General features: G+C 34.0%; 2 protein-coding genes across 2 annotated transcripts; both read right to left on the reverse strand.

Annotated features, from left to right (window-relative positions):
* Positions 1 to 318: 318 nt before the first annotated feature.
* On the reverse strand, positions 319 to 2,903 carry LOC107867135 (patatin-like protein 2). The gene is made up of 7 exons (XM_016713251.2): positions 2,682 to 2,903; positions 2,349 to 2,533; positions 2,076 to 2,262; positions 1,756 to 1,917; positions 1,353 to 1,655; positions 868 to 1,043; positions 319 to 669 (listed from the first exon to the last, which is right to left on the reverse strand). The coding sequence occupies exons 1-7, from the start codon at positions 2,811 to 2,813 to the stop codon at positions 594 to 596; spliced, it is 1,221 nt and encodes a 406-aa protein (XP_016568737.2). The 5' UTR covers positions 2,814 to 2,903; the 3' UTR covers positions 319 to 593.
* A 3,809-nt stretch (positions 2,904 to 6,712) lies between these two features.
* LOC107867134 (sorting and assembly machinery component 50 homolog B-like) lies at positions 6,713 to 14,392 on the reverse strand. Its single transcript, XM_047411185.1, has 4 exons — positions 13,765 to 14,392; positions 8,451 to 8,936; positions 7,584 to 8,099; positions 6,713 to 7,135 (listed from the first exon to the last, which is right to left on the reverse strand). The coding sequence occupies exons 1-4, from the start codon at positions 14,248 to 14,250 to the stop codon at positions 7,052 to 7,054; spliced, it is 1,572 nt and encodes a 523-aa protein (XP_047267141.1). The 5' UTR covers positions 14,251 to 14,392; the 3' UTR covers positions 6,713 to 7,051.
* Positions 14,393 to 15,029: the final 637 nt, after the last annotated feature.

Consider the following 15,029-nt stretch of genomic DNA (forward strand, 5'->3'; position numbering starts at 1 on the left):
CCAGATAGTTTTCGAATCGGTAGGTTCATTCTTTATATTTAATTTTTAGATTTTTTCATTAATTCATCACACTTTTCCAGTTAAATATTCAATTATTTTTTTTGGCAATTTTAGTAATTCCTCACATAAGTATTTAGATATTGCATAGAGATACTGTGACTAATTGAACTCATTGACAATATATTACATCATAAATTCGGATTAACTATGCAAAATTTAATGATAATGACTGGAAAAAAAAAAAAGGAAAATCAATATTTTAAAAAATATAGGTGAAGGGAAAAAGGACAAGATAAAAGTGGAATTTGAAACCTCGACTTTATTTGTAAAAATGAATCCAATAATCATTGTATTATTTTTTACAAACAAATGATTTACATATATATTATTGAATGAAGATGAATACACTCTTACACTATTACATACTATAGTACAACAAATAAATAAATCGAATTTCATAAAGTACTCCCCTATACCTAATATTCCCTCCAAAATTAAAAATTTTATCGAGAATACAGCTAGGAATTTACACTGACAATATATATTACTTCAACTCGATTATTTCTATATGTAGGATTTTCTTGATGATTGAATTACTTGGAGACTTTCTTGGTAAGTGGAGACCTTGACTCACGAAGTCTTTTTTCATTGACCAATGATATTGCAAACCTATCACAAAACAAAATATTTAAATCAGTTTATTTATGACACATATAAGAATATGTATATATAGTAAGACTAGCTAACATACATTGACAATACAAATATACACTATCCCTCTGATCCGTCTATCGTGATTTTTAAAAATAGATATCTCAAATTATTTGTCCACGTTTAAGACAAAAGTGTATAATGATATATATATACCTCTTAAGGGCTTCCTCATTAGTGCCTCCTTTAGGAATTGGTTCTGTTAAACCTGTTTCCAAATTTACCCTTAAAAGTGGTTTCTTCAATAAGTTTTTCCCAATTTCTACAAGCCTCTCCAAATTTTCCTTTGTAGACACATCCACTGAGGCTTCTGTTCCATTTAGTTCATCCTCCTGTTCATTAGTTTCAACAACCAAAATAATTTATTAATCAAACATACCTATCAAAATACTTTAATACAACAACAACAATAAATTCAGTGTATGGGGTCTAGGGAGGGTAAAATTTACGCAGTCCATGTCACTACCTCCGAAGGAATAGAGAGGCTGTTTCCAATAGACCCCCGGCTCATCAAAATACTTTAACAAAAGAAAAAAGGAAAGATACTACACTATATATAGTCGCTCGATCACCAACACAATAATGAGTAAATGTATATTTTTTTAATATTTAAGTAGCGAATGTAATTATTTGACGCTTACTTGAATTCGAAGGTAACTCTTTTCACTATGAAGAGCTTGGAAAACAACAGAATTATGGTAATCAACCATATCAGCACTTGATTGTGAGAATACTTCTATTAATGGTGTGGAACCTTTGTGAAATAACCAATCTACAATACCCCATTTGGCTGCCAAGGATGAATTATATTTCTGTTCACTTTTTGCAGCTCCTGTCCCTATTGATATTACAAGAAAACGACCATAATCTGTTGGTTTTATTGGGAAGAAATCCGGGTTGTTCTTGAAAATTTCTTTGCTTACTTCTGCTATTGCAACCAAACCCTGAAAAAAACAACATGTCAACATATATTAATTATAAGTATATACTAAGATTGTATAAATTCTATTGTATCGTCAGTGTATATAAGTTAAATATACATACCGGATTGTTTGCAGCAACGCCACCATCAATGAGATTATGTTCTCTGACGTTGCCTTTGCTATCTTCAACTGTGAAATTATGAGCTGGAAGATAAGTTGGTGCTGCTGAAGTACTAATACAAATATCGGACAATTTTGCATCATAACATGCTGATCGTTTCGTCTGCAAGCAAAAATCAAGATTCTTCAATATGTAGTCCCACATGTGTGGTCTGGGGATCGCAGGGTGTACCGTGCATGCAGACCTTACCCCTACCATTGTGCGGTAGAGAGACTGTTTTCGAAAGACTTTTTTTCATTTGAATAAGAAATAATGTATACCTCATAACTAGAGAAAATGGTTGGTTGCAACTTCTTGATATCAAAAGTAGGAATGACAACATTAGTGATAGTGTTACTAAGACGAGTATTTTTCAATTTCTCCTTGACGATCTCACGTAGGTATTTGCCATCATATTTTGGTCCTATTAATGCTTGCATCATCTTCCCAATTGAAGCAAACCAACCACTGCATGTTTGCAAATTTAAAATTTGGTCAGCCATAGTACACATAAATAGAGTGAACAAATTAAAGTTCATAAGATGTGTACATACCAGTTCTTTTGTGGAAAAATCTTTGGACAATGCTCCAAATAAAATGGTGTAATATCTTTTGCTGCATAAAGTGGACGATTATTTTCGTCTGGAGCTGTTAACATGGCTGTTACAAGGCCACCAGTGCTCGTTCCAGCAATTACGTCGAAGTAATCTGCAAGTCTTGCATCCTTTCCATCCAACTCCTGCAAATTTAATACCCATGCATGCATTAACATATAGTAGCATATTATATTGTTACGCTGACCACCAGGTCGTGAGACATTTCCCAAGGAATGTAACTGATGTGACGAATCATTATATATGTATGTGTATATAAAAGAAAATTATAACCTGAAGTTGAGATTCAAGATAACTGAGGATAGTAGCTGGAATAATTCCTCGAACACCACCTCCATCGATGCTAAGAATAGTGATCAAATCTCCATAAGTTGGAGGTTGAATTTGAGATGTTTTTCTCTCCATTTCTAAATGAATAATCTTAATATTAGACCTAAAAAGCTTAGAACAAAGTTGTTGAAATTATGATTTTGCGTGTGTACTATGAGAATATTGTTGAACTAGTTTATGATATTCTTTGGCAATGTACAAGGGATCATATTTATAGGCCTTGATACCAAGAGACTTAGTTACTTAATGGGTCAAAGATTTGACTTATCAAATGAAGAAAGTTTCTATTAAAATTTTAAAGAAAATCCTGGGAAACATGTATAGCAAAAAAATTGAGTATCATGAGGTAAAAATTTAACACGCTAGTAAATATGTCTTTTTAGATTAAAAAAATAGTAACTGTTTTCAGATCACAATAAAAAATATTTGAATTGTCTTGCTGTAAAAATATTTCATATATATTCATCACGCAAACTAAAGCCGCCGTTGAAAAGTACTACTATACATTACTCGCAAAGTTTGTGCTAAGTGGGATGTATCGCTTACAGTAGTTCGATAATTTTTACTCAAAACTCTATATTTATCTTTAAAAAAGTTATTTAATATATACGACAGTATAATTTAGAGACTCAGTAATTTTAAATGGCCAAAATATCAGTACATTCATTTGAAATAATAAAGCCGCCTCTAATGAAGTGGACCCCATCTATTTAACTATGGAACACTTTTAAAATAGATTTCAACCTTGTGAAATAATTTGAGAGTTAACTAATATTATTTCTTACCATGAAAGAAATGAGTTAAATTGAGAGAAATGGTCAAATTAAATAAAATATTATTAATTCCTGCATACCAAACAAGAGAACTAGTCCATGGTAACTCCTATCATTGGAGCAAAATATTGATAAGATTATTTAATTGGTTAAATTAAAAGTTTGGCATAAGTTTTGCTATTCAATATTGCAACAAAAGTGGTTTACTTGGGACTTTGGCATAAGTTTGACGTACAATTCAACATCGAAAACGAAATACTATTTTACTTGATAATAGTGCTATTGCATACTTCCAACTAGAAGAGTAAAAGATGCTTCCTATATTCCTCTTTTTGAACCACATGATCAAAACTTTTGCTATTTCATGTGTTAAAATTTTAAAAATTCATCACATGGGATAAATCCCAAGGAGAACATGTGAATTTATAAGAAATATTTTAATAATGTCTAAAGTTTATGCTGGTACGGAGCAGAGTGTTAGCTAGTTAAGAACTCTCACATTCAAAGATTGAAAGTGACGGAAATGAGGATGTTGCGTTGGATGTATGAGTTTAATAGGGGAGATAGAGTTAGGAATGAGATTATCCGGGAGAAGGTGGAAGTGGCTTCTGACGAGACCAATATGTATAGGATTTTGTTGCTCGTACTCTGCCAAATTCTAGTATAGTTTAAGATATCGTCCCAGAGATTGGAAAATCTATGCTACAAATTTGTATTATCTTGATTACTATTTGAGAATCAAATTGATGAAAGGAGAGTAATTTCTAAAGCTTTTTAAAAAAAATATGTAAAGAAATAGTGTTTAAAGATTATCTTGGAGAGGAAGTTGGGGTTGTTGAATTCACTAGGTATATTTATTATAATAAAATCATTATTTTAGTAATTTCTACAAAATTGTAGGATAACTTTCTAGACTTGATTTATGTGTTTATGAGGAATAAAGACCCCTTGCGAGGATACGAATTGAAACAAATAAGATAGAGATTATTTAAATCTAAGATATAGTTCGAAATAATCCTTCCGTGAGGATAAGGATCAAAAGAAGCAATTTCAAGGATTTGAAATAACAAGTGACTAAAAATTATTATTACTTATATTTTATGAAATACTTATAGTATATTTAGTTTTTTTCCTTGTGGGAAGTACAACTTAATATAACTATAACTATAATATAAAATATCAAGTAACGCTAATTTCTAGTACAAGTATTTCAACACGAAGTATTTTTAGCTTTTAAATAAAATCAAGTCTTGAAAGAACTAAAATAAGATTTATATTATAATATTATACCAAGTTTCTTCAATGCTCCCAACACAAAGAAATTACTTCATTATGGAGAAAATAATAAAGAAAAAAAATATTACTCTACGAAAGAAGAAGTAAACAAGACTAATTCTTATATATTGCTTATGTTGTTGGATGCTTAATAATCAAAGAAATGCTTCTGTTTATAGAAAATTATAATGTTGAACCAACGAATGCATTCTTTGAAGTGGTGTTTGTGATGGTCACTTGTAACTTCTTTTGAAAACCTTCACTTATTTCATTCCTTCACTTGACGGGTGTGAGTAAGCTTTTGTAGTGGTGGTTGTGACGGTCACTTGTAACTTTGTCTGAAAACCTTCACTTGTTTCATTCCTTCACTTGACGGGTGTGAGTATGAAATTGTGGTTACACCCGTGGAATTCTCTTATTTCTTTAAGAATTTGCTTCTTCTCTTGTATTCTTCTTCCTGTAGAATTTGTCAGAAAATATACAATAATATGATATATTTATTTATATTTATTTAAAATAATTAATATTTAATAAATAAAAATATATAAATAAATATATCCATCAGCTTCGGTGGAGGACAAGATACAGGAATTGAGTTTGAGATTGTTTGGGCATGTGATGAGGAGGGGTACGGATGCCCCAGTTTGTAGGTGTGAGTGGCTAGCTTTAGATGTTTTCAGGAGGGGTAGAGGTAGGGCGAAGAAATACTGGAGGGAGGCAATTAGACGTGACATGGAACAGCTACAGCTTACTGAGGACGTGATCCTAGATAGGAAGGTATGGAGGACGTAGATTAGGTTAGAAGGCCAGTGCGTATGGGTGATCGTAGCAAGTACTTAGGAGAGTTTTGGTGTAGCCGGGCTAGTCATCTTAGGGTTGTATCCATAGGTTGGGACTGCTAGTTAGAAGAGTTTGGGTGTGATGGGTGTCTTTGGTTTGTGAGTGTATGGTATTACTCTGTGGGCGTCATATTTCTGTTATTCCATTCATCTTGTTGCATGCAGGTTTTATTATGACTTTGTTTACTATCCTTTGTCTTGAGTCGGGGGTCTATCGAAAACAACCTCTCTATTTCCTCAAAGGTAGAGGTATGAACTGCGTACATTTTACCTCCGGACCCCATTAGATGAGAATACACTGGGATTGTTATTGTTGTTTTTGTTGGTAGTGACTTTATATAAAATGAAGATGGTGGTGATTTTGGATAATGTTAAAGGAAGAATGGTCGATTTGGTGAGTTGGCATTGTCATTTTGCTTAAATTGATTAGGTTAGTAGAGGAAGAACAAATTTAAGTCACTTTTTATAACTTCATAGATATATACGTACCAATATTATAACATTAAGAGCAGCGTACATATGTTAATTGCTGATAATATAACTCAGAGCAATATTTATGTTGCACCGTTTGATTTATGTGGACAGATAATATAACTTTAAAGATTGAATTCTTAAGTTAATCAAATTAATTAATAAGCCTTGAGCTTAAGTTATTGAATTCCTATTAGAAATGTTGCAGTTAATATACGAGAACGCGGAGATGATTGTTCAGTTCTGACTATTCCGATGGATACCCTAATTACTACCCTAATAATTAAGATGCACTTTCATTGAAAAAATTTGCAAATTGGAATTAATGATACGACCGATCTCTTACATTAGAGAAAAGAAAAAAAAAAAAAAAATATATATATATATATATATATTACAGCCTATCACCATTTGTGCCCTCTTCCCTACCAAATTATATATCCCATGAATTTTCCGTAATTGCCAATGCTATCGTAACATTTTCTAACTAAATTTCAAAAGGGGTTAATTAGATAATCATTATTTCAAAAAGCTTCAGAAACAACTTTGGATGAACACATGTAGAAGGAGCAAATCTCTTTGGGACTCCTGCAAACAAATCGTAAGGACCTCCATATGGCATACTTAAAAAAACATCGATTCGAAAGCTGAATTCGCAGAATAAGAAGTGAATCAGCAATAATTTCACCCACAATAAAATCAACGTATCCTCTCTGTCCGTAAAATTCCAGTCGAAAGGAAACCATCTATTCTAACACTTGGCCGCCAATTATTTGCCTGTAACAGTGGATTTGAAAATTGTCCAGAGTTTGAAACTGAAGTGCACTTCATGGGGCTGGCTAAATTCTCATCTCAGACAAAACAGAGAAACAGGGGATAAAACTATGTTAATTTTACCAGAAGGAAATCATGCGGTTATCAATTCATTGGGAACAGAACATGTGTTGTCGATCTTCTAAAAAGACGAGGAGAAGCTGAACTGCACGCCAGTCTTACCTCGATCATGCTCTTGTTGCTTCAGTATATAGCAGTAATTAACCTGGTGATGGAATCAAATAGTTAGAAATGCCCAGGAAACTCAGTATGCATTTTTCAAACGAATCAACTCCAGTATCATCCTGTAATTTCGACTCCTATCAACCTATACATTTTATGTGACTGAACATCTGACACCAAATTCAGATTTAGAAAATCATTGAGCCACAAGTGTTGCCAAAGGCAAGAGAAGCATAGAAAGCCACCAAAATAATATTCGGCTTATTGCACAAAGCGCAAAACACTTTTGAAGGGCGTGCTTTAGTGGAGAAAGACACAAATGAACAAATAAAAAGTATATATGTGAATGTGATGCAAGGAAAATAACTTTTATTACATGGTAAAAATAAAGTTCAGAAGCGTATAAAGCAAAGAAGAAATTTTTGCATGAGAACAAATTTAATAGCGACGAAGAAAAATTCACAAGCAGATCTGTAACATGGATTATTTACCTCCATTCGGAAGAGCTTGGTCGGTACAATGACACCAAATCCAGCCGAAGCTCGAAAGGATTCTTTGAATTTCTGAAAAGATAGATCCTTATACGCATTTTCTGTTAATTTATTCAGGCTTCCGGTACAAGCAAAAGCATGGCCATGAATCCCAGCTTCTCTCAATACCCGCAATGGTAGATCAAAAGACAAGTCGGCAAAAGCAGTAACCGCAAGGTCTCCTCCCACAAAATCCATTGCAGAAGATGCATCCGAACTCTCATCAGTGGAATTTCCTGGAACTTGTCTTCTAGGTTCAGCAGGGCCTAATCCCCTGGTCTTAAAGCCCAACAAAGATGATGGGCCCCCCAATGCACAAACTGGAGAAGAATTACCACCTAGGAAAAATTTCTCGGGTAAAAAGGTGGAACGACTTAAGAACCCACTTCCCCATGGAACAGTTACACCAGCAGAAATTCCAAAATTGAAAGCAGCATTATAAAATCCCAGAGGTAAAGCATAGCGGACGTCCAACTCCTGTTCAGAAATGCATAAGTTTTGTTATACTGTGATTTTGATATTTCAGAAGCCTATACAGGTTCAGAATTAGACTGTCATAATGGTGGAAAACATATAACTGTGGTATGAATAGATACCAGGCATGATTGCCCGAACGAGTGAGATATACATTACATTGAATACAATAAAACAGAACAGGTGCAGTTAAATCTAACTGCTCAACATCAATATAAACCTGGACATCACACTACTAGCAGAAGTTCAAAAAAACAACTTAAAGCGATTTCAGCCACATAGACGGCATTTGAAAGGGGGGAAATAGAAAAAGGGATGAAAAACATAAAATAATAGACAGTGAACTGTAAGGACCTGACGGAGAAAGCGTAACCCCCGATGATCAGGTAGGAGGCCACCAATTTGAGAAGACGAAAGAAAGGCATATCCACGGGTTGGTCTCAAAGGAGAATTTCTCCTATCAATTTTGAATGTATACTTCAGAGCCGAAATTAAGCTATGTCCCAGCTGTCTCCTCACGGCTCTCGATGACATTTGTGATGGGTCATCCAAGGTTCGCCAAGAGAGATTGTATGCCAAATCATGCCTTCTGGATGACAGTAAGCCAAGAGAAAGTCCCAAAGCTCGTTCTTTATACGAGGAGAACTTCAGCCAATCTTGGGAAAGAAGAGATAATCGAGCTGTCACAGGGGTGATCAATTTTTTGAATCTAGGCAGAGACACACCAGCACTAATCTCTGAAGTCAAGTCCCAGCCATAGGCCAAAGACCCATCCCATATATCCCCATAACCAAACAAGTTTTTCAGTTTCAATGAACCTTCAAGTGACCAAGCTCTAGCCTACAGAAGCAATTGAAGTCTTAATCAAAATCCAAGGAAAAAAACAGCAAATAATGTAAGCATGTTATTTCTATAAAGCAGAGGCAAGTTTACACCACAACCGCACAGAACCCAATGTACTGTCCACCAATAGCAGGGTCACAAAACAAGGTCTATGCTAGCTCTTAGTTACACATGCAAACTGAGAAAAAAGACATAACAGCTTAAGAACTTGCAGGCTTCATACCAGGAAAGTTAACTCTCTGTATAAATATTCGACTCCAAGATGGGATTGGACACCCTGTTTCGCTACACAATAGAAGGAGTAGTAAAAGACTGATTTATCAAAAGAACAGTGAATAAGAAAGGTGTTCAACTTCATCTATCCTTTAAGTAAATGAACATCTTTTCTCCTTTTTATGAATCACAACAAGCCTCGAGGACTTGACCCTAAATAGAAAATAGTGTCACACCCAACTATGTCCGCACATCCTCGACAGTCGTTGCAAATTCTATTTACATTTTGCCCTGATTTATATTTTGTAGAGTCAGGGAAAAAAGTTGTAAATGTAAAATGTATAGGTGATAGGACTAGTTGCTAAAAGTGCCTAAAACCAAATTTTTTCTTCGCCTTTTCTTTCTCAAAAATTATTGGTGATAGGAGTGAAAGTCAAGAAAACTAATTGTCTTTACAAAATAGAGTGCTCTTAATTCATTTGATGTGTTTAAATTAATAGTATAGAATATTCTTCAAAATCATATCATGTTTTCAGTTTTAAAAATCCTATCATGTTAGGATCTCAGCATTTAGGGTGCTGAATAAGAAAAAAGGCAATAAAAAGGAGGAAGCAAAACACAGGAGAAGAAAGTTACAAGGCAATTCAGGTCAGGTTCTCTCTTCTTCGGTTCTTCTTCTTTTAACATAATCAGGACTTTTACAATCTAGGTAGACCTTTCTTGTGCATGCAGGGCGGCCTTAAGCTGCCAAGGTTGAAGGTTTCCTTCAATTCACAAGCTGACCATTTTTTTCGTGAATGTTTAACAGAAAACATTTTTCGAAAATTCTGTATTTCTTTATGGAATCAAAGTTAGTATTAGTTTTTGTCTAATCTTTCTCCATTGTATCAAAGTTTGGTTATTGACTCTCTTCTTTAATTATTAGGTCTTTGGCAAATCCTGAAAAAACATTTCTTCTATTTTTTGCCAATTCATAATATCAGTGTTTGCTATTGAGGCCCTTATCTCAATTTCAATTTCCAGTCACAGGCTCACAGGTCAACTCTAAAATATCTTCCCTTGTTTTGCTTCACGAAATTACAATTTGTGCAATGAGTCCCTCCTTTAAATGTTTTATTCCTGCTCTTTGTTTCAACAACTTTTCTGATTACTATTTAACCTCATATTCTAGCAATGTTAATGAAGCACTTGAGATGTATAACAGATACTTCCATCTCGAAATCTTTTTGAGAAGAAAGAACTTGATCTTTAGCTAAAACATAGTTGTTCCTTTAATCATCCTTGCCAAAAAAAATGATTGTTTCTTCGATCAATAACCTTTTCCGACATACTAGATTTTATATTTTTTATTTAAAAACTAAATTTGCTCATTATCTCGACTTGAATTGAGGGAATGCGATGAAAATCAAGAGATCTGAAGTAGTTATAAGCTAGACTGTTCGAGATCCATCCTCGTTTAGGTCAATGTTTTATAAGTGAAATAATCCTAGTTTCGGTTAATAGTGGAATATTTATCCAATTGTGCCATAGTTCGGATCTCGGTATTTAGGGTGCCAAAGGAGATGACACGGCTATAAAAGAAGAGAGAGAAAAAAACATAGATGAAAGCTTCAAGAATCAACTCAAGCCAAGTTCCATTCTTTTACTATTTTCACAATCCCATCAAGACTGCTATGGGAAAGAAGAAAATATCATTAGTGTCTATGGTCTGAAAATACAATTAGATGATGAGATTTAACTATGGGAAAATATGTGTATCTTCGTTCGGGGGATTTGGAACTTTATTGGAAGAGATCTGTGAGGACATATCTGATATAACTAAATACAGTAATGGCTTTAACCAAACACATATAGATACATAGTTGTGGTACCAGAAATGCAAAAGTGACCAACAGAAAATTATCAGGGGAGATCTGTGAAGACATATATAACATAATATAGTAACGGTTTTGACCAAACACATGAAGATATAGTTGTGGTACCAGAAATAAAGAAGTAGAAGGCTATTTTAGAGGGTGCTCTAACTAATGATTTTATTTTAACTTGTAATTATTTAGACGAAAGAATCAGAATTGATAATAATTGAAAATAAAGGTGAACATAGCCTTAGACTACATCCAAAACAAAGAGAGTACAGTAAGTCACCCACAGCTGACTAGGAAGTTTGTGAAGAGTATAAGACAAAGAAAGAAGCTAAGGAGTTCATTAGTGTAGACAGGAAATGCCTTGGACAACATGGACCGAAACTTAGGCATGTAGAAAATGGAGAAAGAAATGCATAAAAGACAGTTTTCTGAGAGAGAACAGGAGCAACGATCCGAACCTAGTTGTAGTTGAAATCAAAAACAATTTCCAACAAGTTCTGATTGAAGATAGGGAGATCAAAGATAGGATCAAGACACACATCATGACGATAATTTTTCAAATCTCCATACTTCCATGACCGAAACAACTAATCTCACTCTAAGAGATAAGTCCGTGGATATCATGTCCACTCTCAGTGTTGGAAATGATTGGAACTTAGGAACAAGCCAACAAAGCAATGCCAGATAATAGGTTTACAACAATAAACTTACAACTACAAGAACAACTCACGAAATAAAGCAGCCAGATTAACTTGGTTGTCATTCCAAGCTTAAAACAGCTGAAACTTCGAAGTGACATATCTAAGTTATAAGAGTATAGTGATTGATAAGTGACAAATATTAAACATGCTCATCAGTATATTTTTTTTTCCTGAATATTCGTGGAGCTAATTAATTGCCAAGTCTCGAGCGTTCCTCATTCACACATCAATCAACTTTTTTGTTACCCCTCCCTAGGAGGTCCCACCTTTTTGCTCCCTTGGTGACTTGAACTCACAACCTTGAGGTTGGAAGTGAAGGATGCTTACCGTCCGAGCAACTCCCTCTTGCCTCACATCAATCAACCGAGCAGAGCTTAACTTAATTTAAGAGTTAATGATCAAAACACACACCTAAAATATCCCCATTTTCTGTACCTAAACTATAACTATTAGGCATGTCAGTTTCCTAAACTATCACCAACTATTTATCAAAACACACCTCAAGTCCAGAGGCGAATTCGGGATTTGAACTTGACGGGTGCACCTTTTAATAGTGTCAAAGTTCGACATGCAGTTCTTTGAAAACTTATTAATTATAGTATTTTATAAGCAAACTTTTAATATTATTGAATATCATTAATTAGATTTAATATGAAAAAAGTGTGTTATCCATCATACTTGAATTCAATGCACTTTTATATTTTAAATAATAATAAAAAGTTTTTGAAAAATATGAAATTCGAGAGATTTGTTTACTAGATGGTTGTACGAAAAACGTTTGGTTTAAGCCTATCTCAAACTTTAAATTACTAATTTTTTAAATAAAAAATAAGTCAATGATTAAAAGATAAAAGAAATAAATATTTACAGTACAAGATGGGGAGAATATCTACATTTTGAAGTTGGAGGGGAGCTTGTATTTTGAAATAAAATGAAAAATACATTAACAATGTCCACAATACACAAAAGAAAAAAGAAAAAGTGTAAAATAAATGATTACTAAGAGGAATTTTTTTTTAATCAATTGATATATATATATGTGTGTGTGTGTGTGTGTGTGTTTGTGTGTGTGTGCGCACTTAAAATTCCAAATAGAAAACAACAAACATATAGTGTATTTGGAAAAAGGAGCAATAAGAAAATGTTGTTGTTGGGCTTTGAATCCGAGTCATCACGCAATAAAAAAGACTTTAATTGGCATGCTCAACCATCTTGCCAATCAAGTCAATTGTTTTCAGGGTGCACAACATATATTTAACATAACACCCTGATATATATACAAATATACAAACTATATATACGAGTTTTTCTCAAGGCTAGCGGGTGCACGTGCACCCTCTACTGCCAAAGTAGGTCCGCCTCTGCTCAAGTCCTCAACTATCAACTGTTCACTTCTGTGAGTTTCCTACCAGAACTACTTATGCTTGCGGAGGGATGTAAGGACTACTTTTATGAATATTTCATTCTTTAGCTCCTTTCTTTATCCGATCCGACCCGAATGGGAAGAGATAAGAAAAGAAGGAATAGGTATAGATCACATCTTAAGTATAGTTAGTTCATTGAATGACTTATTGAGAAGCTAGGACCTACTTTCGTACCAAGGGGTTGTGACTTTCTTTCTGAGATAGATAGAATGGGCTCCTACATCAACTATTTATTGAAACACACATCAACTATCCATTGTGCACTTTTATGAATTACATGCACGGATTTCTGAAAGAGTGAAGGGTGATAATGCAGGTATAAAACTCGAAAAACTAGTATGAATTACATGTGTTTATTATCTTCACTCTTTCAGAAACGTGCAATTTGAACTATCACCAACTATTTATCAAAACACATATAAATAAACTACCAATTGCTCAATGGTGATATTCCAGTTAGGAAAAGAGAACATTTGACAGTTGAGATGTGTTCTCATAAATAATTGGAGATTGTTCAAGATAGAAACTACTCACACGCGATAACTCGGCTATGAAACTCAAAAAAGCGCGACATTTTAAGCTCAAACACATTAAGAAAAAAGAGTACTAATTTCTAGTTTACCTCAGGCTTAGAGAAAACGCCAACACTTCCAGTAAGGGGATTTTCAGTCTCAACAATGTCAACAACAACATTAGTAGTCCCAGGCAACTCCGGTGGACCAGAATCAAGCGTAATACTAACAGATTCAAAAATATCAAGCTGTTGAAGTCTACCATTAGCAATACTAGCAGCTTTAAGTAAGTCCTGTAGTGTTGTAGCAGTTTTTAGGGCTTCTAATTCAGCTTCAATAAGTGATTCCTTCGTCTTAGTATTACCTTTAATAATCACATCGTGTACTCTTATAGGTACTCGTTCCGAAGATAATCGACGGAATAAACTCTCCATTTTAACCCTATCGGAATGCATTCTAGATTCTTCGGTTACCGAGCTTCGAGAATCTTCTTCTTCTTCTTCGTCTTCGTCGATTTCATCGTAATAATCTTCGTCGTCTTCGGAGGAGTTGGGGATTGGGGGATTGGAGATCGGTTCTTCGGGTGAGGAAGCCATTGTTGAGTTGCAAAGGGGGGAGTTTTTGGTTTTTATATGAAAAAAAAAAAAAAAAGACTTGGAGAAAAAGGGAAATATGGTGTTGGGGTTTTGCAAGAGTTCTTTTGGTTTTTATTTTTTGAAAAATAACATAAACATACATCTTTTTAACTTATATATGATATTTATAAAAAAATTCACCCTTATAAAATAATTACAAAAATTTTAACTAATTATGTATCGTTATTAGATGTATCAAAAGTTAATTATATATCTCAACATACTTAAAATCAGAAATTTTCAGTAATTATATTAACTATCGAAATATTTTTGTAAACTGTCGAAATTTATGTTGTTTGCCTTTTTTTAATAATCGAACTAGCTTTCGCACGCCTTGACTAATTTCACCGGATTTTTGTTGCCTTACTTCAACAATAGATATTAGTTCGACTTCCGTGCAGCTCGATTAAATTCACGGGATGTCTGTCACCTCCCACCGACAATATATATGAGACATTAGCGGAATCAAAATTTTTATTAAGGGGTTTGAAAGTAAACATTTGAACTAATCGAAGAAAATTCAACATCTATTATATATACGTAAGAATAATTACAATCACGTATGAGTAGTATAATTTATCACCAAATGGGTTCGGATGAACTGCTGGACCAAGGATAGCTCCGCCCTTAATATCAAATAATTTTGTCCACTAAGACGTAGACAATTTTTTGCCCCTAGCGAAATTTGAACATGAGACCTCAAGTTTTCAATCCAATTTATTGACACTAGACCACATTCT

Source organism: Capsicum annuum, chromosome 4 (assembly GCF_002878395.1).
Source record: "Capsicum annuum cultivar UCD-10X-F1 chromosome 4, UCD10Xv1.1, whole genome shotgun sequence".
In the NCBI taxonomy this organism is placed as follows: Eukaryota; Viridiplantae; Streptophyta; class Magnoliopsida; order Solanales; family Solanaceae; genus Capsicum; species Capsicum annuum.